Here is a 27,871-nt window from a genome sequence, read left to right on the forward strand (position 1 = left end):
TGGGTTGACAAATACTGTGAGAGGCAGTCAACACTGCTGTTTAAAGCCACTTACACACCTGTGTGATCCACTATATTTCTGTATTCTTTTTTGCTCTTTCACCAAGCTAACCTCTCAGGCAGGAGCAGACCAGCAGTATGTACAATTCAGACATCTAAGAATAACACTTAAAGAATTTTCAATAACACACAATCTCTCCATCACTTCCTTTCTTTGCAAACAGCACAAAGTCAACCAGACTAGCACAGTAGGTGTGCATGCATACACGTATTTGTTTTCATATCTTCTGTCTGTATCCCCCTGATTGGCTATCTAGGAATGCTAAAAGCAGGAAAGGGTCATACTTCAACAATACTCGCTCATTTCTACACAGAACAGCTACATTGTGGTGCCAGGTGAAAATCTTAGAACTTCCTGCACAGACTCTGCAATTATTCCTCGGTGACGTTCCAACTCTTCCTGTTTTAAAACACTCCTGTCAAGGTAAGGTTTGACCTCTGACCTCACAGCAGTTGGTCTGTCAGCTGAATTATTGCGGCTCATCCTCTGCAGTGTGGACGTGATAGCTGAAGGTGGATGGGATGGGAGGCCGTGCAATCTTTGTGGTATCTCAATCTTTCTTGTCCTGTCGTGTTGAACTATGTGCTGGAGATGAATTAGCATTAGAATAATCCTAAAAAATATGGAAACACTGTGGTTAAGCCTACTGTATTAAATTGTACATCCTCCTACCCATCAACCTTCATTTTTTCAACTTCTTTTCTCAACTTTTCCTCAACTTATTACCTCCTCTGTCCTGTTCTGTGCCTGGCACTCGGTTTTTTGCCTTTATCTGCAGCTTACCTTCTCTTATTTATATATATCCTCCTCTATGTTCTCCCAGATTTCCTCCATTTTTCCTCCATCCACATATCTACAAAATCTGTGTAGATGGATTTGTGTTACTCTTTTTAGTACATACAAACTTAATCCAGAGATTTTGACATATATGTTACACTGACAGTAACGTAGTTTTGGAAAAAATGTACTTGCTACAGAAGACAGATGGATAGTGTTGTTAGATTTAACTGCTGACTGTTAGTAAGTTGATCGATAACACGCCTACAAGTTTCTTCCCTAGAAATTTTCCGTCAGAGGAAGGGCATTTTCTTATCTGGGTTTGATTATGGGAAGAGTGCACGTTGTAAATTTTAGCTGGCAAATCCCTGATTTCACAATATGCTCAAGAAGAAATGGGAGATGATTTCTTATTGTAGTATTTCACCTTTATCTTTCTAAATTTGTGGTGTAAAAGTGTAGATTGATTAATTTACAGGTTTCTATAAAAGTTATTACACAAACTGCAATTACAATTGACATGAAAAGGCTGCACAAACAGTTAAATGCTCACTGTTACTACTACTGGTTTCAGAGAAAGAAATTTAAATGTAAACCAGATGTGCTGAATAAACAGAGCAGGTAAAACATTACAAAAAGGTGATCCTAATTGGATAAAAATTATATTAGGTGTGAAATAAAAGACCTGGAGCTTATTTACCCTAAACTCAGATGATTGGCAGGCAGTGTGAGTAGCCAGTGCACAGCATGACCTCCAAGCAGTTAGTCACCTCCGAATGAAAAGAATCTATGAACATGTGTTGGGCCTCGAGGTGAAACTTAGGATAAGACTGTGCTTTCCCATTTTAAGCATCCTTTTCTTATTTACATATAATTTTTAGGGTATTTCTAGACTCTGTCCTATGTTATGTTTTCTCAGTCTTGCACAGACTACTATTCTGTTTGACTTGGTCCACACATGGTGAAGAGCTGCATTAATTGAATTCAACATGAAGGTTACAAATAACATCTATTTTTTGTTTTCATTTGGAACAGCAATTCTTTCCCATCTGTGGTTGGCAGCCGGTACTGGAATGCATCTAAGTATATTTAATCAAGTACTTAAGTAATTTGGGATGCTTGTACTTCACTTGGGCTTTTATCTACTCCACCACATGTCAGAGGGAGATGTACTTTTCACTCCACCACACTTATTTGACAGCTACTTTGCAGCGATAGATTTGACATAGGTAGAACAGATGTAATTAATGAATCGTTAAAATTACACCAACTATACAGTAAAAGTCAAGCAGCCTATTACTAATCTACTAGCCTGTAATTAAAAAAGTAACAAGCATTTTTCTCTAAGTGAGTACTTTCACCTGTGATTGATTGATTTTGCTGATAATACTTAAATACTCCACCACAGCTCATAAATTGCAGCTAACTTTCAAATGAAAGTTTGTTTTTTCTTGTTCAGGAAAGACTAACATACAGTAATTTACAGTGTAATTCACCCATGAAATGATTGCAATCGGTCAATAAATCCTTTTGCTCAGTAACAATAAAAGCTAATGGTTTTTTAAGTGTAACGCAACACTGAGCAGTCACTTTCAGCAACTGTAACAGGTGTGTGCATTTAACCTAATTAGCTGTGGACATCAGTCAGCCAATCAGGACAGAGGAAGCTTCAGTACAATTAAACAGCTTATGTTATATCTCCTGAAAATCAGTTACACACTTATACAAGACATAGCAGATGAAACACTCAACTCCAATGATTTCCTGATGATAAATCAAGGTTAGTATGTCCCCAGCACATTATATTTAACATTATAATGTTTGTTATCATGTCAATGGCAAGCTACAAGATGTTAATGCACAAAAACAGTTTGTTTTGTATTATAAAAAGTTACTGAATTCCTCAACAGTGTCTGAATTAGCGGTTAGCACTTCAGTTGGAAGTTCATTTGTTAAAAGCAGATTGCTCTCCAGTGGTCAGGCCATAACCAGCTTTACTTTACATGAAAAATTTTGCATAAAATCACAGGAAGACCATTTTAAAAAAAAACAAAAAACAATAACATATAAATACAATATTTCAAGTATAGTGCTTGTGCAGTATCTTAAATTTCTACTTGTTGGCCCTACTATTAAAACATGAAAAGTAGAAGCAGAAACAGCCATAGTGCATTGATTGAAAGAGCTGCAGGCTGCATATTGTACTTTCTTATCTACTACATTTATTTGACAGTTTTAGTTACTTTTCAGATGTCTATGAGTTGTTAACAGCTCCACCAAATAGTGATTTTTCCCTCTAAACATTTCACCAAAAATCAAAGATTAGAGAAAAAGTCCAAAAACTGAAAAGATTAGTGTATCACAACTTTGTTTTTTCTTCTTTACTCTGCCATTAATCATCTGATGACCCCTCACATTTCTCTGGTGACCCTTTGGAGAGGCCAGGCCCCTAGGTTGGGAACCACTGGACTAAACTAGCTAACTGTATATAAAGTAGTTCAAACTAGCTCCACCTCCAGCAGCTACAACAGTAACATGCTGCCTACACACTGATGCTTCAGTATTAATAATCTAATGATGTCATATATAAAAATATATCAGTCAGAGGGACCAAACCACTACTTTTACTGCAATACTTTGACTACATCAAGTTGATAATATTTATGTACTTAAGTAGGATTTTTCATGCAGGACTTTTACTGAACTTAGGCTGCCCTCTTTTATATCTCTTACATCTCTTCTCTCTGAAACACACACACACAATGAAGGCCAAGTAGACTGACTGTAAAAGTCCTGCAAGTCCTGGAGTATTTTTACATTGCTGTATTGGTACTTTTACTAAAAATAAAAAAAATATCTTAATACTTCCTTCACCAATGCCAGCACTTCTCCTCATACCTTGCCATCCTGTTGGATGTAAAACAATTTATAATATAAGCATCACAAAATCTGATGGCTGTTGCTCATGGCAGTGTCCCAAACCTATCACTGACCTGTTGCCTGAGACCCGCTTCAGTCAGTATTTCACATTTGAAGATTATTTAAAGTCTTATAGGCTGGTCCATAGAGGTGTTCAAATAATAATAATAACTGGTATTTGTATTTTTAACCAGTATAGGCTGACAGTTTTAAAGGCTTATATCCCCACGTGTTGCTCCTTGTGAAGGCAAACTGCTTATTGTGGATATGTTTTAAGGTATGTTATGCAGAACAAAGCAGGATTGTGAACTTCTGAACCTGTCCGCCTCGACTTACGTACAAGTCCTGACGTCAAAAAAAATGAGTCTCATGATAGTTTCCATGTCCAGCTGTTAGTAGTTGACAGGAGGAATTAGCCCACTGTTGAACCATGCAGGACTGTTCATCACACACCTGGTCTCATTATCCCCTTCCATTTTTTTTCTCTCTCTTCTTCCCCTTTTCAGTTGTGTTTGTGTGTGCATGTGTGTGTGTGTGTGTGTGTGTGTGTGCGTGCCTCTGTGTGGATTTGTGTGTGTTGCAATGAGGATTAACCTAGTACTTCAGCTGATGCTGATTGGAATGACGTTCAACACTCGCACAGGCTGGCTTTTAACAAGAAGGAGAGACTGGACGCTGGGTGTGTGTGAGCAGATGAGACAGAAGGAAAGAGGGCACAGTGATTACTATTTATTTAATGACAACATGACGGAGAATGTGTGTCTGAACCTGGGCCACCCTCTTTTATATCTCTTTCACTTCTCTCCCTCTCTTCTCTCTCAAACACAAACACACAATAAAGGCTAAGTAGACCGACTGTATTACTGTACCTGGCAGGGTGCCTTGTGGCCCAGTAAGTTGCAGGTGGCTGTAAATGGGTTAGTTACACCAGGACACAGACAGGCTGAGACTTAAATAATCTCTCTTACACACACTTGTTAATGTTTCACCTTGTTGATCTTCCACATTATGTGACTTGTTTCCGTGTTCTGCTCTTATTCCTGTTTGGCCCTCTTATAAATATGCATCAAGGAGTCTTGGATTAGAGGCAAGGATCCTTTGCTAAAGCTCAGAGTGTGTGTGTGTGTGTTTGGGTGACAGCATGTGTGTGAGTGTGTGCATGCATGCTCGAGTATGAGTGTTTGTGTCTTAAGCCAGGCAGAGCAGAATACGGCCCTCTGTAAACCCAGGCATGTGTGATTTGTGTGATTGGGTTTAGACTACACTGATAGGCGATGTCTTGGACACTGGACGACCAGACGCTCCATGGACAACGCAGGCTGTCTTGCTAAAAATATCAAGGTAAGACCACACTGCCGGTCTTTTTACAGCACATAATTTTATTACCAGCAGGTTCATCTACACAGATATACAATTACTGTTTACTCCAATCAATTTTCAGCTCTAAAAGTATAGTGATAGCCATCTGTGGAGGATGTGTGTGCAAGCCACTAATACACTCCTTACTAGGTGAGAGGTGGTGGTGGTTGGCGGGAGGGGGGGGGTTTCAGTGTGAGTGTTGTTTAATTTTTTTCAAGGCCTCATCTGTATTATTTCCATAACATCCAGGGATTTTGAATTGGACTTGCTATAATCTGTCAGATCTGGGAAACAAATTAACTTCCAGATTTTGGGATTAGTTATTTAATTAGGGATATTTCATGATTTAAAGTATAACTTGAAATGTGTGATATGCACAAATATAAGACCAAATCCAAATTTATGGTATTATACACACAATGCCAACTGTTGTTTGGTTTTATATCTGTCTAGTTAGACTGAATGAAGGATTGTGTGCAGCTATAACTTCTCAAATGCTGTGTTTGTATTATTTGGCACTGCTTCACTGGTCAGTTCCCACTGTTCACTTGAGCACACAAAATGTGGGCATGAAGCCATTCTGTTTTCATGAAATCCACAAATAATTAACACAACACAAGCCATAACTCTCAATCACCAACAGGTCATTTCTCAGACATTTTTTAAATGGAACCTGGACTTGCAGACTGTGAGGTTTTGTCATCAACATATATTTGCCTCGAAAATATCTGTCCATTACAACATCTCCGATGCTGCGTACAATCTCACTCTCACATCTAAGCATCACATCCCGAGTGTAAGGCCGTTTGCACCATAATGCCAAATGCATTTCAACATCACCTGACACCAGAAACAGTTACATATTTCCGTCTTGCCTTCAGATGAACTATTTCTATGAATATTGATAGTTTTTCTGTCTCTGTCCATTTTAGGTCTCATTGCCTGGTTTGCTTATTAAGAATTGTGATGTTTTTAGAGTTTGTGTCAAGGATGACATTTTGGAAAATGCGTATTAAAGGTCCAATCAAGAAACTGAGATTTGTGTCAGTGACTTCTGAACTTCAAACTACTTTTTCTAGCTTAAAAGTTATTGCTTCTGACCAATACAATATAATTATGTAATGTTTTCTGTATGTGCTGCCCATGAGTCTCCTGCTGAACCTGTAGTATTTTAGCCCTTGTCGTCATGGTGAACAGCGAGAGCCTGTAATCTGTGCTTGGACACCCTATGGGTTGTCTTTATTTTTAGTGGCTACACGTCAGTGTAGTGAAGCTGGAGGGTGCTGGTCCATCCCAAGCTTGACCCAGAGAGGGTTTTAAATCAGAAATTAACGGATAAGAGGTCAAGCCCCCATGGTGTGCTGGTGCCCTTGTTTTGGCGGGTAGTTGTATTGCAGTCTAGCAGTCTGCGGTAGCCTGAAGTTGTGTGTCTGTGGCAGCCCAAAAAACCCTTTTCTTCTCTATGACAACTAATTTTTATGGATGATGATGAAGAGACAGAGGTGGACGACATGAAACAAAAGTCCCCTGCTATCAAACCAGGGATGTTGTGACCATATTATTGTAAGCATCTTAACCAGACACCCCATGAAAACTACTTTTTAATGAAAACTGGCACATACAGAAAGCCATATACTGCCATCAAAGGAAAGGCAAGTTGAAATTTGCACTTTCAACACCTTATATGTATCAACAAACATCTTTTTTTGCATCCAGATGATTTTAAAGCATATAGTTTAGTTGTTTTTGGTCAAATCATTTGGCGACCAAGTTTTATACAAAACATATTTTCTGTTTCATCGTCTACAAAGCTGATCTAATCTCCATGTTATGTAAAAGAAGTCTGTTTTTGATGCCTTTGTCTTGGTCTATTAACAGAATATTGTCCATCTGATCAAGACATGCAAATGAATTAGGTGAGATGGAAAGACAGTAAATCAGCTGTATCTTCATATCTTATGCCTGATCATGATCAGCACTGCTCAGTATACACAAGTCCTCAATTTCAACAATCTCTTGAGTATCACTACACCAATAAACACAAATGTCTGAGTATTGGGGGTCAAGATTCAGAAATTCTGTGTCTGAATACTCCAAACTGTTCAGCTGTGAGTTGATGAAGTTGACTTCAGGTAGGTGATATTGCTTCAGTCAAACTTTGGCCACTTGGTTTGAAAATGATAAAACATTTGTTTTCAAATTATGAGGTTTAATGACAATGATAATAAAGTCAAAATTACAGTTAAAAACCCACACCATAGGACAGGACTTCTTCAAATGCTCCACATTTGACGTTGAAATGTTGTCATGTCCATGTAGAATAAAAGGAGAAGAAACACCTGCAAAGAATTTATGGATTCATATTTGACTCCTGATATTGACCCTTTTCATGGCAGACATTTTGACTTGTCAAAGCAAGAAAAGAACAGTTGTAAATAATAACACATTAACAACAGCTTCATCGCATTACTTGTCTGAGTAAACGGTGTCAGTGAGTGAGCGTGCACTAAATGGAATGCAGCCATCTTTAACGTCACCTCTGCTTTTTCTGCTTTGAAAAGTCAAATTTTCTGCCGTGAAAAGGGTCTTTTGCTCAAAACCAATAGTGATCAGAAAACATTTGATGAAGAGGATGGATTTAGAGAGTCCTTCATTTACTTGAGTCATTAAAAGAGAGTTTACAGTAATTAAGTAATCAGTTTCTTATAGAAAGGTATGAACAGTTTAAACATCCCTGCGTCTTCTGTCAGTAACACTCACATCATTTATTTCGGACCATTTGGTCTCAAAACTGAAGACACAAATGAGAATGTGACAATATTTGCAGAAAGCTGTCATTAATCATAATCAGAATTGCTCGGTGGGTAGAGAAGTCCTCATTGTGCTTGTGGGTAATGTATTCTGCTTGATGCATCTTTACGTGCCTCCCAGATTACCGCTTGTCACTATAGGATTATTTGGATTGTAATTTCATGTTTGAGCTCAAACACTGAGGAGATTAGAGGTACAGACTAGGATGAAGGGATATGTTATAATAATGTTCCTCAGAGATCTACATGCAGAAGAATCGATGTTGAACTCTGACTTTGGAAAGCAAGACAATAGGCCAGATGGTGATTGGACTGGGAATAATAATAATAATAATAATAACATGGCGGGGGGTGAGTACAACAAAAACTAAAGTAATGATGGTAAACCACAGCAACTACTAAAGTACACAGCAGCTTTACAACAAGGGAGAGTTGAATGGGTTGCAGAATGTCCTGTACTGTACTTTCTCTCTTCCTGGTACTTGCATGAACACATGTTTGAGTTAATCTGTTGGTTGTGACAGTGACATGGCTGTGTTGATGGTGACTACTGTCAACCCTCATACTAGAAATTACAGTTAAATAGTATTAATTTGTTTTCCCAGCAACCTTGTCACAAATAATTGATACCTGGATTATGTTTTTTCAAGTGATTAAATGCTACATTTTGCAACTTGCCACATATGTTAATTAACATTTTCTCATTACTTTAATGATACATAATATGGGCAGCATTGCTTTAAAATTAGCTTTACATAAAGGTGATTTCTAGAAGGCAGGGTTGCTGAGATAAGCCATTGTTTGTGTATTTCAGAGCTGTCTTGGGTGCCTGACTTGGCCAACAGTATTACACAGTCACATAACAGCCAAAGGGGCATAATTCAATAATGCCCACATTAACATTTCCCACATTTTCCAAGTTCTTATGCAACCACAAGACAGGAAATGGAAGTAAATCCTGACTTCAGGACAGGTTACTGTGCATGTCTTGACAATTTGCCACAAACTGTGTTTGCATTTCTACTTATCAAAAGTCTTTTCCTTTTCTCCTGGGAGTAGTTTCCTTTAAGTACTATAAGACTAGTTAAGTGTTGTTTGTGCAGATGTGGCAGCACTGTGGTGCTCACGCTAGCAACCCAATGCACTTACTGGTTTTCTCCTCCTATGTCTATCTGCACTGTTTATTTTTCAATTAGCCGGGGTCCAAGTTGGCATGATGTCGAGTGAGCACGGGAAACTATAGGCCACACTTGTGGAGCACAGGAGAAGACATATGGAACAAAACAAGGATTTCATAAATGATTTTCTCAGGTTGGTCTCTCTCTCTCTCTCTCTCTCTCTCTCTCTCTCTCTCTGCTGCTTCTGTATGTGTGCATGCATGTTTGTGTCCATGATAGAGAGTGCTACTTTGCTTTTTGTGTGTGAGCAAATGTTTTAGTGAGTTTGTGTTTGTGTGTGTATGAGTTAGTGAGACAGTGTGAGTAAGATTGTGTGTTTGTCATGGCACCTGCATGGGTGTTCTGAGTGAAAGCACATTACTACTGAATCAAGTGAAACAATCAATAAAGTAAATTTCCCTCACAGTTATCTATCTGCATAATATTAGGAGAGGATGTTTAATATATTGTAAATATTTCTGTTCAAAAAACTATACACTATTACAAAATACTTCATTTAAACAATTAGCTACGTTCTACAGTTTATCTAAAAACAGTAATCTCTCATAGATAAAGACTAAATTTAATATGATAAAATAAACTCAATCATCAGTCATATGGTTTTGTCATTTGAAGATTTAATATTTGAAATGATATCAGGCAGCTGGTAATAAATACTGTAAAACTTTCCTCAAGCTGTTCCAGCATAATCAGAGGGCAGGGTCAGCTACAGTGCATCACTGTCTGTCGCAATCTGTTAGGAATCTAGCATCTTGCTCAAGGACACTTCAGCAGGGCAGATGTTTCTTGACAGAGGGGCTTGAACCTAAGTTCTCCAGTTGAAAGATGGTCTTTATTACCATCAAACCGCCATCTGCCCTCAAAAGCTGATTCCGAAAAAGGATAGAAAACTTTTAATCCCCACTTCAAGCTTGAGGCCAAATTTCACCAAATTTGCAACATGCAAGCTGCGACCTGCAACATGAGATAATTTCTTCTTGTGTTAATGTTGACATGTTTGACTAATCAAAAGAAACATCATACTTGTGACCCATGCATGGGCATGTGAGAGGACTATAGGACTCACAAGTTCATCTGCAATTTGCGAGTAACAATCATTGAAACAGGGCACAGCCACCATATGTGACCTGCGTACAAGCAGTGCTCACAAATCTCTTTGGTGAAATGGACCCCTGGTCTTTTTTGCCTGATTTTTTTTCTTAAAGCAGCTCAATTAAACTGGTAAATTTAATAAAAAGTAAAGTAACCATTTTTGGATCAGGCATGCCTCAAGAGCTGGCCAAAGGAGAAATGTTCCTTCTCTCTTTTATTGTCTTCTTATCAAATTTATTGTTTTTATACATTTAATGATTTCTTATGCTTCTGATAGTAACAGACATGTTTTAGATAATTTAGTGTGTAAATGTGGGATCCTTATCAAGAATGTTGTCAACATCAATATCAATCTATATGTCATTATCTGACTATTTAAAACTCTCAAATCTTTGGCAATGACTCTATGAATCTTTGGCAATGATTAGCGACAGTTAGATAGATGGAGATTAAATCTAACAAAGAAGGAAAGTTGGCTAATAGAAATGGAAGTCTACATCTGTCCACAGTCCAAAACTATTCAGGAAACCCCCTGAGAGTTGCCAGAGCAGAGTCTGATAAGCACATTATTTTTACTCAACCATTCCTGACGTCTATACCCCAGACTATGGGGTGTTGGTCCGTGTTTAAAAACAGCTAGGATACAAAAGCTGGCACACAGCCCGAAGCTTTATGAGTTGTTTTAGGGTGAAAGATACACTGAGCAGGCACCCTATGGGATCTCATGGGGATTTCAGAGGCGAAAGCTCGTGAGCTGATAGACTGTTCATCACAGGGGTCTTTTAGATTCCTTCATGAAATATGGTTTAATTACTCATGCAGCATTTTACAATAAGGATTACTCAAGCATGTGATTGCAAATATAGCTTATGCAACATTAGTATGTGTGAGAAAGTTTTTTTGCATGCATGTGTCTACCTGACACACACATGAACTGAAGTTAAAGTACAACACGTACATATAAGGGAGTTGTGGACTGCTTTTGCAAAGTTTTTTTCTGTTCTTTTTTTTTTTGCATTTCTTGACTTTCTTTAAAGCTGAATATTGACTGTTGAAAAAAAAGAGTCTCTTGTAGCAGTTTTATCTTATTTTTTCTCTATATATAAAATACCTATATTTTTAACTGTTACTTAAGCAGGAAAAATTGCAGCAGTAACCTGTGGGAGTTTAGGTACAGAGGCAAATTTGGCTACATGGAGTTGGGGAGCTGCCCAGCACTACCGCAGCCTTGCACTGAGTACAGAAAGATGATTCAGGCACTTGTCTGCCTTGTAGTAACACAGGCAGCAAGCTCACTTTTCTAATGTAGCGCGTGCAGCATGTTAAGAGCACAGAAAGTAGCTGTCTTTTATCACCGAAGCTCTGTAGCCAATTTGACTGTGAACACAGCTACAGTAGTAAATGCATGAAAAAATAACAGAATGTCTTTGTTGTTTTCCTTCAAAGCATTATTTGAGGAAAATGCCTTATCCTTGGACATCTAAATGAAATGCAGACATAGGAATATATCCAAATAAACTGCCGGTCTGAAGAAAACAGAACAGGACTCAAAAATGATGGGAAACAGGGGTCAAAGCAGCAGAAGTCTAATCTTTCCATGGCAGGTGTGCACAATGATGACACCAGGAAAGAACTTGAAAAGTAGTGGATAAAAAAAAAAATCAGGATTGATTCAAGATTGAAGGATGAGAGCAATGCGAAAGCGTAACTAGTTAAGGGGAAACAGGGCGTGTGTGTGTGTGTGTGTGTGCATGCACAAGACAGGCAATATCAAGTAGCACCCTGACACAGAGCCCCACAATGCCACAGAACAACTCAAGGGTAGGACTTCCCCTGGCTGCAAAGTGTGTGTGTGTGTGTGTGTGTGTGTGTCTTGGTGTGTGTGAGAGCTCAGCCATGACCATAGTGTGTCAAAAAACCTGAACCGTAGTCAATTATTGCTGTATTGTCACTATACACATCTAATCAAACTTCAAAGTGTGCATGTCTGAGCTCGCATTGTGTTTATCCAGTATCTTCTGTCAGAACGCATGCATCTCTGCATAGGTCTGCGCGGCTGTGCGTCTCCGAGCGTGGCATGTGTGTAAGTGTGTGTGTGTGGTGAGAGAGGGACAACAAGGGAGGGAGAGAGAGAGAGAGAGAGAGAGAGAGAGAGAGAGAGAGAGAAATGAGAGAGGTTTGAGAGCTCAATGGGCAAACACGGTGTCCTGATGTGCTAGTGCACGCTGTTTCTCTGGCAAGTTTTTGTAATACCACAGGATTCTCGAAGTTTGGGGTAGAAGTTGCTGCTGCTGCTGTTTGTGCATGTTTCAGCTGCCACAGGTTATACTTGTCATCCTTTACCATCTCAGAAGGTAACGTATGGATGCATGTGAACAGGCAAAAAATACTACTGGTGTCTGTACCTTTACATTTGTTGTTCATTTTAGTTTATTTTTATCAAAAGTGGCTTTAGCTTTTTCTGAACTTTAGGTTACTTTAAGTTTAGTAAAGTAACAAATGGCTCAAAAGAGTGTCTTTATTTTTAATTTGGGTTGGTTTATAAAGGCACATTGGTATTTTTCTCACATTTCCTTTTTGAGCCTATCGCTTTTCAAATGTTATCCTCATACTCTCCCTTTATTAAACTCTACTTAGTGGAACAGTAAAAGAGAAAAATATCATTATTTATTTCCAGTAAAGACTATTGACTTTAAAGTATGTATCACAGTATTATTCTGTTGTGTTGGTCTTTTAATAATAGCTTAATTAACTTTATGAACTGCCTATGTAACCAGCTGTGATTAAGTGTGTCTGCACATGCAGGTCAGATTTAATATTTCACCAAATCATTCATCAGTATATGTTTTTTCTTGACATTCTATTGCAAGACAGTGTGACAGTGAATACATTAAGAGTTTGGATGGATAACTGTTGAAACTGTTGTTGAGAAGATATTTTTCAGTTATGTCATTTTTTTTGTAGATTGAAGTGAATGCACATTTCACTTTATCCTCACGTTTCTTTTTAGTCATCGCCGGTCAAGTAGCAATTGTCAGCTTTCCCACATGTTTAAGCTTCTAAAGCATCTTAAACTGTACTTGTCAGACCAGAAGGACTGCAGTGTACTTCTCTCAGACTTTAATCATGAGGATTCAGAAGGAAATGAAGTCATTGTTGTGATTAAAAGCTTATGATTGCTTTCAACAGGAATTAAAAGTGTGGTTTGTGTGGGGAAAAAAAAAAAAAAAAAGTGTTTGTGTTGAGCGGAAGGTGAGCCAGTGTTTGTCTTCTTCCTCAGAGTTCAGGTACATGACAGGATCTTGGTTGTGTGGTAGTCAGATGTTAGTGTGGAGTGAATGTCGTGCCGTGTAAAACTGCCCGACAGTCGTTCTTAATTAAGATAATGGCATTCCATGTAAATTGAGTCTTCCTACATTCTGGCATTCATTACTAATTGAGCTAACACTCTAAACAATCGAATCTGCTTTTAAACGGCCCTCTCAATTTGACCGGTTACTCATGTGATAGCATTTTAGGCTGTATATTGGGTATTTGTGAATTATCTCTTGAAAATGTAATGACTATACTCTAAAGTGTAATTTGTTGTCAGTGTAAAAGATTTATTTCATGTACACTTATATACAGGAGGTCCTTTGTCTAAATTTTATTAACTGTACAGTATGTAATAATTAAATATGGGCATTTAATTCAGAATTTTTTTATTCCTGTCCATATCATTTAAATTGACTGAAATAATATTATTAATAGAATTTGAAATAACAATTATGTCTAATTTTGTCCTAGTTAAAGAGAAAGTGAAAAAGTAAAAATCTGCTTTTCAAGCGCTGAATAAAACATAAAAATAATCTATATTTTTCACTACTACTAATCTGTGGTCCGTTATATACAATAACAGAAGACAAACCTGTTGAGCAAATAACTTATTTGACACATGTTGCTTGTGGTAATAATCAAAATGAACGAACTTCATTATCATCACATGTCAAAATTTCCACTTTTGTCTTCTATCTTTTGAGGTTTTCTCTCTTGTGTTTCTTGCCGGTGCTTGTGTATAGTCTCTAATTTCTCCCCATTATATGGCTTTGATCAGATAAGCACTGAAGCAGGTTATGCAACTGAGACGTAGCGTGAAATAAGATAGTAAATCGACATGTCCCAGCACAATCCCCCCCCAATTTGTACACTTCTTTTTTGGACATTCAAGAACACTTTACATCTTCCTTAATGTCTGTTTTTGTCACCCAATTTATTGTAAACTGTTGGTAAAACATAAGAGACAAGACCTGACATTTGAGCTCAGACATATTTCATTGTCATAATCTGAACACTTACAGCATACAGAAACACAGAAAAACTAATTTTATAAATTTTATAAGGTCACTGAAAAGTAATTTAAAGCTGACTAACACTTTGTCTGTCTGTCGTCTGTGTTGCAGAGCGTCTCAAACAGTTTGTGGAGAAGATCCAAAATTCATGTAACTCTTCTGGTGGCCACATCCTGTTCCAACATATCTGTCTTCCCCATATACCCTCCTCTGTGTGTCCTAGCAGTCTGCTCCTATTCCTTCTTGCTGAACAGACTCATTTCAGTCCTCTTCCACATACACACACGTCCCCTCATTCTGGCCCCATTCTCATTTTTTAGCTCTGGCCTCCTGTTCCCCATCTCCTTACCTGTCCAAGAAGGACAGTTTTTTTTTTTTTTTTTGCCAGATTTGTCCCGACACCGTCACTGCACTATTCCCTCGCTCTCCTAACTCTTCTGTTCCCCTCATGGGCACCATATCAGACAGCAACAGTGCCACATTCCCTTCAACATCACTGAGAACCTCTCTCCACCCCTAACCACCTCGCCAACACCAACATCCACACGACCCAATGGAGACAAAAGATATGATGATGACGACCATGTTGACAATGGACAAAGGGGAGAACGAGGGAGAGAGGGACAAAGCGAGAGAGGAGGTGGGGGGAGATGAGGAGGAGACACAGCAAGAAAATGGTAGACTGATGCTGTCTGACGGTCTGGCAGAGAGAGGACCCAAGAGTCTGACCTCCAGCTCTGGACAGCAGGTGTCCAATGGCTTCACAACATCCACCCCTCAGAGCCCCAGGGAGGGACCGGGGACTGCAGCTAGCTCTGGGGGTACAGCCTCTGGACAAGCAGGTGGCACTGGGTCCTCTGTGCCACTGGGAGGCCTCAGGACTCTGGTGGTCCAACAAACCAGCTTGGAGAGGCCCAGAGAAACCTGGAGCAAGAAGATGGACTTCTTGCTCTCTGTGATCGGCTATGCCGTGGACCTGGGAAATGTCTGGCGTTTCCCCTACATCTGCTACCAAAACGGAGGAGGTGAGAAGGCAAAAGATGTTATCTCCCTCTTAAGAGGGAGATAAGGAGTGGGATGGGTGGGAGATGAGGGTACATGAGATCTCATGCTAGAGTAAACAGGATTTCAGGGATTAGAAAGAATAAAAGGGTCTTTTATGGTTTGAATTGCAGCAATTTCCATCATTAAAGATGGAGTTTGATGGAGAGCATCTCTGATCATTTCTGCATCATGGGTGCCTAAAATAAGATGCACAGACCTATAAGGAGTGCAAGAGTTAAAGTTGTCTATAAATAGCCTGTGATTTTGCTCATTTCTTGCATAGTCTAAGTTACAAACAACTAAGCCTACTGTATGTTTTCTCAGAGTCTGTGTGGTCTGCCTGTGCTCTGTTACTACACGATCTTCACCTAGCAGCAAACAGGGCCTCCCTTTCCACTTTTATTGAATTTGCAATAATAAAATCTTTGCAATTTCCTGTGTTCTGTGTGTGTCTCACGGAGCGAGGTAGAGATGGGGACTGGAAGACACTTGATAGAGGCAACAGTATTAATTGTGGTTTTTATGAGAACGCCTTCAGTCTCTTTCTCCTTGCTTAATAACCTGTCTCCCAGGCAGCTGCTCAATCAACCCTTATCTTTGCTTTCATGTCACAAAGAGACACACGCACGCGTGTACACACCGACCCACCCGCATGCACATAAAATAAGTTGATAATCAGATAGAAAGAAAGAAAGAGAGATGTGTTATTGAACTCTGCACATTAGAGTCCAAGGACCTGGTTGCCGTCCTGCTGCTCTTCTGTTTCTCAGTGTTTGGCCTTTAATTCTCCTTTCATCATTTTTGTACATTTACATGTCACAGAGTATAAATAGGAGCTCTGTCCTCCCTTCGCAAAAGTAAAGCCAACATTGCAGTAGTCCTAATATGTCATTGTAGAGATAAACACTCTAAATGCAGTGATATGAAACTGGGAACACATGCACTGTTGATTTTGAATGGAGCAGGGTTATTTAAATTATGAGGTGCTCACAATATTTAATGATTTTTACAGAGTGCTCTTTAATGTTCTTCTGTTGGCTGTGAGTTATAGAGAAGACTACTGAGATTACAGATGGAGCGTGAAAGCATAGCATTTCTCATGAGTGTAATTGACATTTTACCGCTCTTACATAACTCTTTCTTTCTTCCAATCACTTCTCCCACTCTTTCTTCCTCCCCACATCCAACCCCGCATTTGTTCTCCTTTCCCCCTTACTCATTTCTTACCACCAAATTACCTCTGTCCCCATGTCCCCCAATGTCTCTGTCCAGGTGCCTTTTTGCTGCCCTACCTGTTGATGGCGGTGTTTGGAGGTGTGCCTCTCTTCTACATGGAGCTGGCTCTCGGCCAGTTCCACCGCAGCGGCTGCATCTCCATCTGGAAACACATCTGTCCCATCTTCAAAGGTAACTGAGGGAGTGGAAAGAGAACAGAACAGAGGGAGGAATCAGTTAATAGCAATAGCTTGGATAAAAAAAAAGGGGGGGGAAAGAAGAGAACATGAGAGAAAATTGGCAGTAAGAGAAAAACAGAGAAGACGAAGAAGGACAGTGTCAAGCCATCAGCTAGCTCACGGGACAACAGTCTGAGAGACAGCTCATTTAACCTCCTCACCCCCCTCAGTACAGTTGCCTTGAAGAGCTTTCCTAGCTTCTTGTACATCTAGTGAGATGCACTAACTCTCTGTTATGGAAATTGTCACATTTCTACACCAAATGCCAGATGCTCAGAAATTTGATAGTATGTAAATTATTGTTCTTTGGAAATGTCACCCAATTACCCAATAGGAACTTGAATTAGCTTAAAAACACCACTGATGTCTGGTGGAGTGAGTGACTGGTGTCAAATACTACACACAAAAAACTTGAATAAAATATACATACTACATACATTTTCTTAACTCTTGTACTTTTGTGTTACTTTTTTCCACTCATGCAGGCATAGGCTTTGCCATCTGCATCATAGCCCTCTACGTCGCCTTCTACTACAACACCATCATGGCCTGGGCCTTGTACTACCTATTATCGTCGTTCCAGTCCACCCTGCCCTGGACTACCTGCAACAACTACTGGAACACAGCCAACTGCAACCGCTACATGTCCACCGACCACAATGTGTCATGGACCAACTCCTCTACCTCCCCCGCCGAGGAGTTCTATACGTAAGTGCATGTAAGTCAGATGTAGAGGCGTAGGGGGAGAGTTACACAGGAGGGAGATATCGAGCGAAGGAGGGAGGATGGCTTCCAGGGAGCGATTACAGGGTTGCTTCTGGTGTTTAAGAGCCCTGACAGATTTACCACCATCCCTCGGACTGATTGTGAAGGCATGACAGCATTTTAGCGTAAGAATCACTATATTTTGCCAATGTTATGAGCTGATGATCTGATCTGAGATGGTTGAAAGGACAGGAGTGATGTAGGTGTGACATACTAGTAGAAGTACAACTCACAGATAGATGCAATATTTAGCTGATATATTATAAAAATAACCTGAACAGTCTACTGTATATCCGTGTTAATATGCAGAAAATCAAGGGTCAGTTAAGTCAGTCATCCAAAAGCGTGTAGAATTATTATTAAATGAAATGATGAAAAGTAGTAAAGCTTTACTGCCAGCTTTGATTCTTTCACTTCTCTGTTGACTATAACAATTTGTGTTTAAATAGATATTACAACAAACTAGAAAATGATCATGTGACTCTAAATGAACTAGCCAGAATATGAATTACTCCTTTAAGTTAAAGGAGCAGGTGGAGGGTGAGAGAGGCAAGAGATAAGGAGGGAGAGAGAAATAGCTGCAGTTGCAACAGTGTGAAAAAAAAACGGAGAAAAACTACAACTCATTACAGCATGTTCTTCGAAGTATTAAGAAATATTTAGCGTGCAGCTTACACAGTGACTAACTGAGACAGCCAGGATGTAAATGGGGGTAGTCAATACAGTCAAGTAGGATTTTTTTTTTTATTATTATTATTACTGTAACTTAAAACCATAGCTATGTCATAACAATGTCTTCTTTATTCTTGACTGTTCTGGGACTCTAAAGTCAACTCTAAAGGCTCAGTCTTATCATCTGCTCAATAGACCGTGTCTATGTCTTCCCACTGAGAAAGATTTGGGGTTTATCCATAGTTGACTTTTCCTAATACAAGTTTAAAAGTAACAAATTCCACAAGTCAGTCTGGCGCCAGAATTTCCTGTTTTCAACATAAATCATGCCTGTGTTTTATCGTCCCAAGTTCTGTGTGCTTAACCTGTGACCAGATGTTAACCTCACTGTCATTTCAGCCTCCCTCTTTTTTGCCTTGAATTGCTTTTTTTTATTACTTTAGCTTGTGTAAACATTGTTTATATACATATACAGTTATCACTACAGGCCTAAAGTCAGTCAAGGCATCGTTTTGTCTGGTCTCTCCATCTTTTTTCCTTAGGTGAACCTCCCTTACAGCTGATTTAACAATGTTTATCAGCGTCATGTGTCAGGAGATTAGGCTCTATCACTATCATATTGGACCATAATTGTATACAGTAGTCCTTCACTCCCTGCATACTTTTCATGTTCCTCCTCTTCTTTGTACTGTGTGTTACTCCATTTCATGCTGTTCCTTTCTATGACACATCTCCTTCTTTGTATGTTATTTCCTCTACTTCCCAATTTTCCAACATCCCTTCTCTCCACTCTATCTTCTATATCCTTACGTTCTCTTATCTCCTCTGTCACGTATTATTCTCTGCATTCTTCTCCTTCCTTTTTTCCTTCCCTTTCCTTTCCTCTTCCTTTACTTTGTGATATGTCTTACACATTTCCTTGATTCCCACAACTCTCCCTGTCTCCCCTCCTTTACTTTTCTTTGCTTTCATGCAATGTCACCCTGTCATCATTGTCTGTTCCTTGTCTTTCCTCTTTGCATCCTTCCTCGACCTCACCTCTCAACCCAAACCTCCCTCCTGCCTTGTCTCCTCTCTGCAGTCGGCAGGTGTTGCAGGTCCACCTCTCCCCGGGTCTGCATCAGCTGGGCTCTGTCAGCTGGCAGTTAGCCCTCTGCCTGCTCTTCATCTTCACCATCGTCTACTTCAGCATCTGGAAGGGAGTCAAGACGTCTGGAAAGGTAACTGAAGGGGCGCCTGCATGGCTGATGGGGGTGTCAGTTAGAGTGGATGGATGGATGGATTGATGGAGGCAGAGAGGCAGAGAGAAGAACAGTTGTTCTGCTTTCATCCGTCACCCTCATTATCATTCATCATCATGGACAGAAAAGTTGGTTAGAGAGGAAGTCTCAAAGTTAAAAGGTTTGTGGTTTGAAAAAGCAAACCCTAAAAGACCAGGCAGTCCTTATGGACCAATATCGGAAATTATCTTTTTTTATTGTCTTTTTTTCCCCGCACAGTTCTAGTCTATACATTCTGTTTAATGTTGAAAACTCTCAGATAAGGGGCAAAGCAATGAAAGGAGAGAAAGGATCAGTATGATGCCTTTATACTTTATAGTACAGTACGTTAGCTGGTGTTGGTCCTCTTCCATCTGTGGTGGTCTTTACAGCCCCAAATGTAGCTCTTTTATTCAAAAACAGTTTGCACAATTAGCATATGGCTGTAATTAAAAATATATATATCTACAGAGGCATCCTGGTGGCCAAGACTTTTGTTTTATGTCTTGTGTTTCCTGTCTGTATCTCTACTGTTTCTATGCAATAAAGGCAAAATATCAGCAAAATAACCTAAAATAATAATAATAATCTACAGCAGTTAGTAAATATAATAATGATATAATATCTATAATATAAATGTAATGTCAATGTACATTTCCACTGTGATATTCTAAGATAAATTAACATTGTCCTTATATTTATACACAATTCAAAAATATGCAGAACCAGAAAAATCTCCCAGTGCATAGGTTGTTTTTTATGTTTTCAGTAGTAGCAAGTGTTCCTGTTTGGTGATTATTGAGCATGAGCACTATGACTGAGCTACACTTCATCAACAGAAAACTAAATCATTTATTTTTCTGCATTAGGTAGTTTGGGTGACTGCTACCTTTCCCTATCTGGTCCTCCTGGTGTTGCTCATCCGTGGGGCCACTCTGCCGGGGGCCTGGAGGGGCGTGGTCTTCTATCTCAAACCTGATTGGGAGAAACTTCTCAGCACTACAGTAAGTCAGTTGGTAAAATCTAGCGAAGCATTCTTTGATTCCTCCTTGTTTGAAATATTCATATTGATCTTATTTTTATACAAACCTCTTGTCTTACCACACATCATTTTCTCCAATCCTGCTCTGTTTCTGTTTCACCTGTCATTCACCATCATCACCAACCTTCCTTCCTTCCACACTTTCCAAGGTGTGGATTGATGCAGCAGCTCAGATCTTCTTCTCTCTTGGTCCTGGGTTTGGCGTGCTCCTTGCCTTTGCCAGCTACAACCCGTTTCACAACAACTGCTACAAGTGAGATATTTTAACATACTTATGATCCCACAAACATTCCAGTAGTCCCGGCAAGCAAGTCTAAAACGTTACTCCCTTCGCTCCTTTTCAGAGACGCTTTGGTCACCAGCTCTGTGAACTGCCTGACTAGCTTTCTGTCTGGCTTCGTCATCTTTACCGTGCTGGGTTACATGGCTGAGATGAGGCAGCAGGATGTGGATGCTGTGGCAAAGGATGCTGGTAGGACACCACACCAACAACTCTTTACTCAGTCTCACATTGTTGGAAAAAAAATACTAGATTGAACTGACAGAGTGATCTACAAAAAAAAACAGGTGTGAAACCTCTTTCAACCCGCCTGTCACTCTTTCTCTGCAGGTCCCAGTCTGTTGTTCATCATTTATGCAGAAGCCATAGCAAACATGCCTGCCGCCACCTTCTTTGCCATCATCTTCTTCCTCATGATCATCATGTTGGGTCTGGATAGCACGGTGAGTTTATTCATTGTGGTACAAAAATTACAACATCCCGCTCAATGTTCTGTTTGATGACTGTTTTATGTATCCTCACATGCCCCATTCTCCTTGTTGTAATCTACCTGATACTGTTGTTGCCCAGTGCCCAGCTCTTGTGTGTACTCTCACACCTAGAAACAGGATTCATATTTACCTTTCAAAAGCCTTTTTCCGTTTGACTCGTGTTTGCCTGTTTTACTCGCCGTGTCAGGTGTTATTTGTCCTTGCTGTTTCGTTTTGGATAACAGTCAACGAAAAAACAATGTGATAGGACTTTCATATCACTGTTGTGTGGCGATCTCGTCTCCATAAGCCTGTGTTTATCTGTTCTGCGGCAGCCAGCTGGAGAGACCTGTAAGGCTTTTATCAGGTGCTGATAATCAGCGTAGAATCTGCATCCGGGTTGCTATATGCTCCTTCGTTTTTATGACTGAGGATATTACTGAAAAACAGTGTACATGGATTCATGTTGTACCAGCTAAACTTTCTTTTTTTCTCTTTTTTTTTTTGTGATTCTCTGAAGGCTGAAGTATGTTTTTCTTCAGGGTTTTAGGGATTGCTGAATGGGTGTCATCCTACTACTGGATTGATCAGATACAACAGCTGATTAGCAACATCTTGATAACATTTATATCTAAGAAATCATACATACAGTAGCAGTATATGTCGCCAAGATAAATGGCAAGTTTCTCCACAGCCTTAATGCTGCCCTTTTGAGTTTTCTTTGTCTTCTGATGAGTTCTCTGCTTATATCTTTGTGTATTCATCTCTGCAGTTTGCAGGGTTGGAGGGGGTGATCACAGCTATGCTAGATGAGTTCCCTCATATCCTGGCCAAGAGACGAGAATGGTTTGTCTTCGGCCTTGTGTGTGTCTGCTACCTCGGCGCTCTCTCCACACTCACATATGTAAGTAAAAAAAAAAAAATCATTATTATATGGTTATTATCAAAATGTCAACATCATTCTCAATCCTCACGCCTATCAGTAAAGTCTATGGACTATTATTTGTTGATTTATTTATTTTTTTAGATTCAAAACTACCTCCAATCTACTGTACCAATGTCTTACATCCTCAATTTCCATTCAAATATATTATAAACCAATGAAAAAACTCATATTGTTAAAAGTATTCTAGATTTAACTGTTTTATTTCAGGTAATGTAATGAACTGCAGCTAATAATTAGCTGAAATCAGATTAGAGCATCCTCAGTAATCCGTTTATCTCCAACCCTCACTAAGTAAGGTAGTGACTAATGCGTCACTGCGTCATAAAACAACATATTAGCCTAATCATTGTCTTAGACTTTGTAGAGGAAACCCTCTTGCATGAGAGCAATTAGTGAATAGCTTTTCAGAAATTCCTCCTCTCTCTCTCCTCTCTCAGGGAGGATCATTTGTGGTGAAGCTGTTTGAAGAGTACGCCACAGGCCCTGCAGTCATCACTGTGGTCCTGCTCGAAGTCATCGCCGTTTCCTGGTTTTACGGTAAGTTTGAGGCGTGATGGTAATTGTAATGATGATGATGATCATTTGTGACCTTATTGACAGCAATGGTGGTGGTGATGAAGATGGGAAAGTGTGACAAAAAATGAACTCCTGAAGTGAAGAAAACCCTTTAGCTGAATTTGATCCCACACTGACAAATTTTGTGAATTATGGTACTAACTTATTAACCTCCTCAGCTCTTTGTGTCTGTGTAGTTTTAGTCAGGAGATAAAGATGCCCTCCTCCTCGTTGGTGCTGCATAATATCTCTGATTAGTTTATACGGTATTGTTTTTAGAATAATCATGATATTGTGGACCTTGTAGTGATTGTGTGTGTGTTCCAGGTACCAACCGTTTCTGTAATGACGTCCAGCTCATGCTTGGTTTCTACCCGGGTGGTTTCTGGAGGGTCTGCTGGGTGGCCATCTGCCCCTGCTTTCTGCTGGTGAGGCTCATGTACACACACATACACACAAGTCATGTAAACACACTTAAAAGAGTTCCACTTTGTGTCAAAAGCTGGTAGAAGCACCTGAAATTACAGCTGATACAATTGAAGATACAGAACTTGGAGCAGCTGTCATTTACTTAAATGAAGCAGCACTTGTAAGCTAGTTCAGGCAGCCCAACTGGAGCTCCACACACGCCATACTCTCTGTGCCTCCACCCCTGCATCCACCTGTAGGCTCTGAGTCTATCTCCCCTTACAGGGGAAGTTAGTATTGTCACTCCCTACTCCCTGCTGTGTGAGATCAATGTTTCCTTGGGGAGAGCGATGTGGTCAGAGCCTAGACGCCAAACACTAATGCTCTCCATATTCTACATTTAAATAATGATCTACTCCTTGTGAGTTGGCTGACTGAACTTTCTTAACTTTCAGGAGAGTTGTTGCATATTTATCCTGATGTTTGATTCTTGTTTTATCTGATCTCTGGTTTTGTTCCCATTCTCCAGTTCATCATCATCAGTTTCCTGGCCTTCCCTCCAGAGGTCAAATTGTTCCACTACCAATACCCGCCATGGACCACCGTCCTGGGCTACTGCATCGGGGTGTCTTCATTCATCTGCGTGCCTGCTTATATGGTCTACCACTTGCTTAATGCCAAAGGCACATTCAAACAGGTACAGTGTTTCCTTTATTTTCCCCCACTTTCAGTTTCTCTCCCTTTCTTTTCTTCACATTAGAGATTAGCTACGTCTATTTTCTATATGGCACTGCTCATTTTCCCCACATCTTCTCTTGTTCCGTCCTTGTCCTTCTCACCCATATCCTCTCCTGACCTTTGTTATTCTCTCACTGACACTTCTCCAACGACAGGGGTTGCCTCTGTTTCTTTTGTCCTCCCACCGTCTCACATGCACTGTCAGGGTCTTCCCCCCCTCCTGTGAACACATGACTGGAGATCATCAGGATCAAAGGAACAAGGAGGAAGCACAGGCCAGAGATTAGTGAGGAAAAAAAAAAAGCCATGACAACCACCATGCCCCACAGTTCTTACATATACACACACTCACGTATACATGTAGGGCATCACCTGATGATGCATACACACGTACTAACACGTGCACCCAAATCCACACAGGCCGCTCAAATGTAATATATATGTGAGCTGCCAGATCAGAGGATAAAAGCTAAGAACTAAAGGAGACCATGCCATCAGCAGCGTTTTAGCATCACAACACAATGTCTGACAAACTAAAGCTCATCATATCAGCATCATTAGTAAAACTACTCCTGCAAACTTATTCAAGATACAGATTTTAGTTGTCTGTATCTTACCTTTGTTGCTTTCTGAGCATCTTTTAAGGGTGTATTTGCTCTTTGTCCTATAGTATGCTGTTTTGCATAATAAATACAAATACAAAACATCTTCTTCTCATCATTATTTTCTTGTTAAGCCCTGTGTTAGAGCTGTCAGAAGGGAGGGAGACATCATAGAGGCTGGTGGACAGGTCTTCTTTGGCGTTTGACCAATATTGACAATGCTGCCAGGGCATGCAATGTCACTGACACACATTGTCAACATACAGACTTTGTGTTTTTGTGTGCACATACTGTACGTGTGAAAAGAGGCGGTGGTCATGTAACGCCAGGGGATAGATGAGAGTCTCTTTGTAACAGAACCGGGGCGTTTGTTTGTTTTCTTCACCTCATTCTGCAGCATACAATCTTTTGATCAAGTCAGGTTGTGTTGGAGATGGTGCTCATAATCAGTTTGAATAGCATGACTGGACATCACATGTTGCCCTCATACTGTCTTTAAATGTTTGATTTAGTTTTATAACTATTTTCAGAGGGTTTATGGATCTTTTCTCTAATATACTTGAATTTTACTGTAATAATTTTAACAGCACAAGCATATTTGAACCTGTGTTGTAATTTGTTTCCAGTGAAAGTGGTATGTTTGTGTATCTTATGTCTCTTATCTTCCCCTCTGTGTGTCTCTCTCTTTGTATTCACAGCGTCTGCTAAAGAGCATCACTCCAGAGCCCAGCAGTAACCAACACAGAGACTTCATTGTCACCAACGCAGTTTGACCAAATCCTGACCAACGAAGGTGCCACTCTAGCTACCTAGAGCGCCCTCTTCTGGTCACACTGCAAAACTACAGGACAAGGGGGCTACCTTTCACCGTCTTTGCCTCTTTTCGTACATCTCCTACACTTGTTCATCTTTCTCTCACCAAAATCTAGAAATAGAGGTGGAGTTAGGTGGAGCCAGGCCGCAGTAGTTTAGTTTAGCTTGGTTTTAGTTCCAGATGTTGGTTCAGTTTTGCAGCAGTTTTCTGGTGCAAAACCCCAGAATGTAGTTTCAGTATCCGCATCTTCTTTCTTTTTTTTTCCACTAAAAAGTGGCACCTAAGTTATTTAGTGACCACCCCTTTCTTCAGGTTATACAGTCGTACAAATATTTTATACAATTATATAAAGTATGATACAATCAGTGTTCATGTAGACAATATAATATGCTTTCAAACTGGATATACTGCACATTGTAATGATTTCAGTTGGGGAAAGCCCAGATAGTTACCTTTTCAATCCACACATAATTGTTATGGTTGTATTTTCATATTATGCTGTTAAGTTATGCATTCTTGATATGTAGCAAAATTCAGGTATCTTTTTACATCTGTTACTGAAGCCAAATATATGATATCTGTTCTGTTTATATTTCTAAAGATGTTTCAATATCGTAGTTGTGTTATGCTAGGTGTTGACTGTGTTTATTTGTTGGCATCTTGGATGGAGGACAGATTTGCAATGAGTTCCCTTACACTGTGAAGCATTGTCTGGTAGTGACATGTATGTATGTGTGTGTGTGTGTGTGTGTGTGTGTGTGCGTGTGTGTAAAACAAAGACTGTTATAATGTCCAGTAAAAAAAAAAATGGATCAATGACAGAACCAACCATGTTTGTTCATTCTATAACTGCAATATAAGATGTGTATTTATTTCATAATGTATCATTGCTGTCATTTTCCACACTTCGATATGACGTATTATTATGTTGCATAGTGTTGATGGTCTTTGTTTAATCACAATGACATTCTGTCCTCTGCGGTCATGTTGCATAACTATCAGTAATAGAAACCAAATATGGATCAGAGCTAATAACATTTCCAATGTCATAGTCTGAAAGTCAACGTTACTGCTCTTTACTTTCTACCAAAAATTAGTGTGTTTGTGTGTGTGTATGCACATGTGCCTGTGTGTGTGTGTGTGTGTGTGTATGTGAGGGAGAGAGTGTATGTATCTGTGTGTATGTAGGAGCAGGAGTTAAAATATGGCGAGTACATGTGTATTTACTAGTCAGTCTGGTATTGGTGTAATCTATCCTGTGAATACCTGTCTCCTCCTCTCATGAGTGTGTGAATGTGTGTGTGTGTTTAGTACTTGTGTGTCAGTGTGTGTGCACCTCGGTTAGTATGTTGGTGCACGCACAGTACGAGTGTCAGTATGGGTAGTTGATCAAAAAGGTTTAGAGGTATTCAGCCCCTTTATGTGTGCATGCCGTGATGTGTGTGTATACTGTACTTCAAATGCGTGTGTGTGCGTGTGTGTGTGTGTGTGTGTGTGTGTCTGTGATGTGATCTCCTGTTGTCTTGTTAACTGCCAAAATATCCTATGAAGGAAGTAAACTCCCTCTTGCCTCTCTCTCTCTCTCTCTCGTACCTCTCAAGCTTATGTAAAATCTATGTATGTCAATAAAAGACTGTATTGAGAAATACACCTGTATAGATTAAAGATATATAAATATATGGGAAATAACAGATAATAAAGATATATGGAAATAAATAATAACCTCTAGCATCTGTTGGGTGATTCTTTTATTCATGTGTTGGTCTCGTGTTGTACAGTATTTGATACTTGTTTGAAAACCCTCGGACAAATAAAGTCTGTTATATTTATGAAAACAGTCAACACACTTATCCAGTCAGGAACATGAACTCACGCACATAATGAATTTTGAAAATACACTTGTAGGCCATGTAACACATCCAAAAACAGACATGGGATATTGTGAAGACGGAAAAATGTTTAATATAAAATTAAATCAAGTGTAAACACTTCACACATGTCACTTATTACTGGGAAAACGTAAAACAGAAAAGTCTGATGTGTTGTGTATCCAGTGGCAGCCCTTTAAAGGGTCAGCTCATCTGATTTCATCCTTACCTCCAGTGATATCCGCCCATGCAAACAATCATACGTTATTGCTTTTTTTTTATATTTGAAAGGCAGAAAATAAATTGAAACTATCAAAATAGTAGATGGCACGACTTCTGAGTGAAAATACTGTGCCTTTTTTGTGATTTTGGGCTAACTAACCCTTAAAATCTCTGGCCTTTTATGTCACTCTCTGCTCAGACAGACCCAA

General features: G+C 39.6%; 1 protein-coding gene across 5 annotated transcripts; it reads left to right on the forward strand.

The window, feature by feature from the left end:
• The first annotated feature begins 2,601 nt into the window (after nt 1–2,601).
• slc6a4a (solute carrier family 6 member 4a) lies at nt 2,602–26,953 on the forward strand. 5 transcript variants are annotated; one of them, XM_044353708.1, is made up of 16 exons: nt 2,602–2,617; nt 5,015–5,097; nt 9,122–9,236; nt 14,635–15,548; nt 16,840–16,974; nt 17,507–17,729; nt 19,540–19,678; nt 20,587–20,721; nt 20,909–21,012; nt 21,104–21,231; nt 21,370–21,482; nt 22,282–22,413; nt 22,893–22,992; nt 23,338–23,438; nt 23,948–24,115; nt 25,457–26,953. In XM_044353708.1, the coding sequence occupies exons 4-16, from the start codon at nt 15,077–15,079 to the stop codon at nt 25,529–25,531; spliced, it is 2,025 nt and encodes a 674-aa protein (XP_044209643.1). In that variant the 5' UTR covers nt 2,602–2,617; nt 5,015–5,097; nt 9,122–9,236; nt 14,635–15,076; the 3' UTR covers nt 25,532–26,953. The 5 variants fall into 5 exon arrangements, with proteins under 5 accessions (XP_044209643.1, XP_044209641.1, XP_044209642.1 ...); XM_044353706.1 differs by lacking the exon at nt 2,602–2,617 and adding an exon at nt 4,018–4,441; XM_044353707.1 differs by lacking the exon at nt 2,602–2,617 and adding an exon at nt 4,018–4,435.
• The last annotated feature ends 918 nt before the right edge of the window (nt 26,954–27,871 follow it).

The sequence above is a fragment of the Thunnus albacares genome, chromosome 6, assembly GCF_914725855.1.
Source record: "Thunnus albacares chromosome 6, fThuAlb1.1, whole genome shotgun sequence".
Taxonomy (NCBI): domain Eukaryota; kingdom Metazoa; phylum Chordata; class Actinopteri; order Scombriformes; family Scombridae; genus Thunnus; species Thunnus albacares.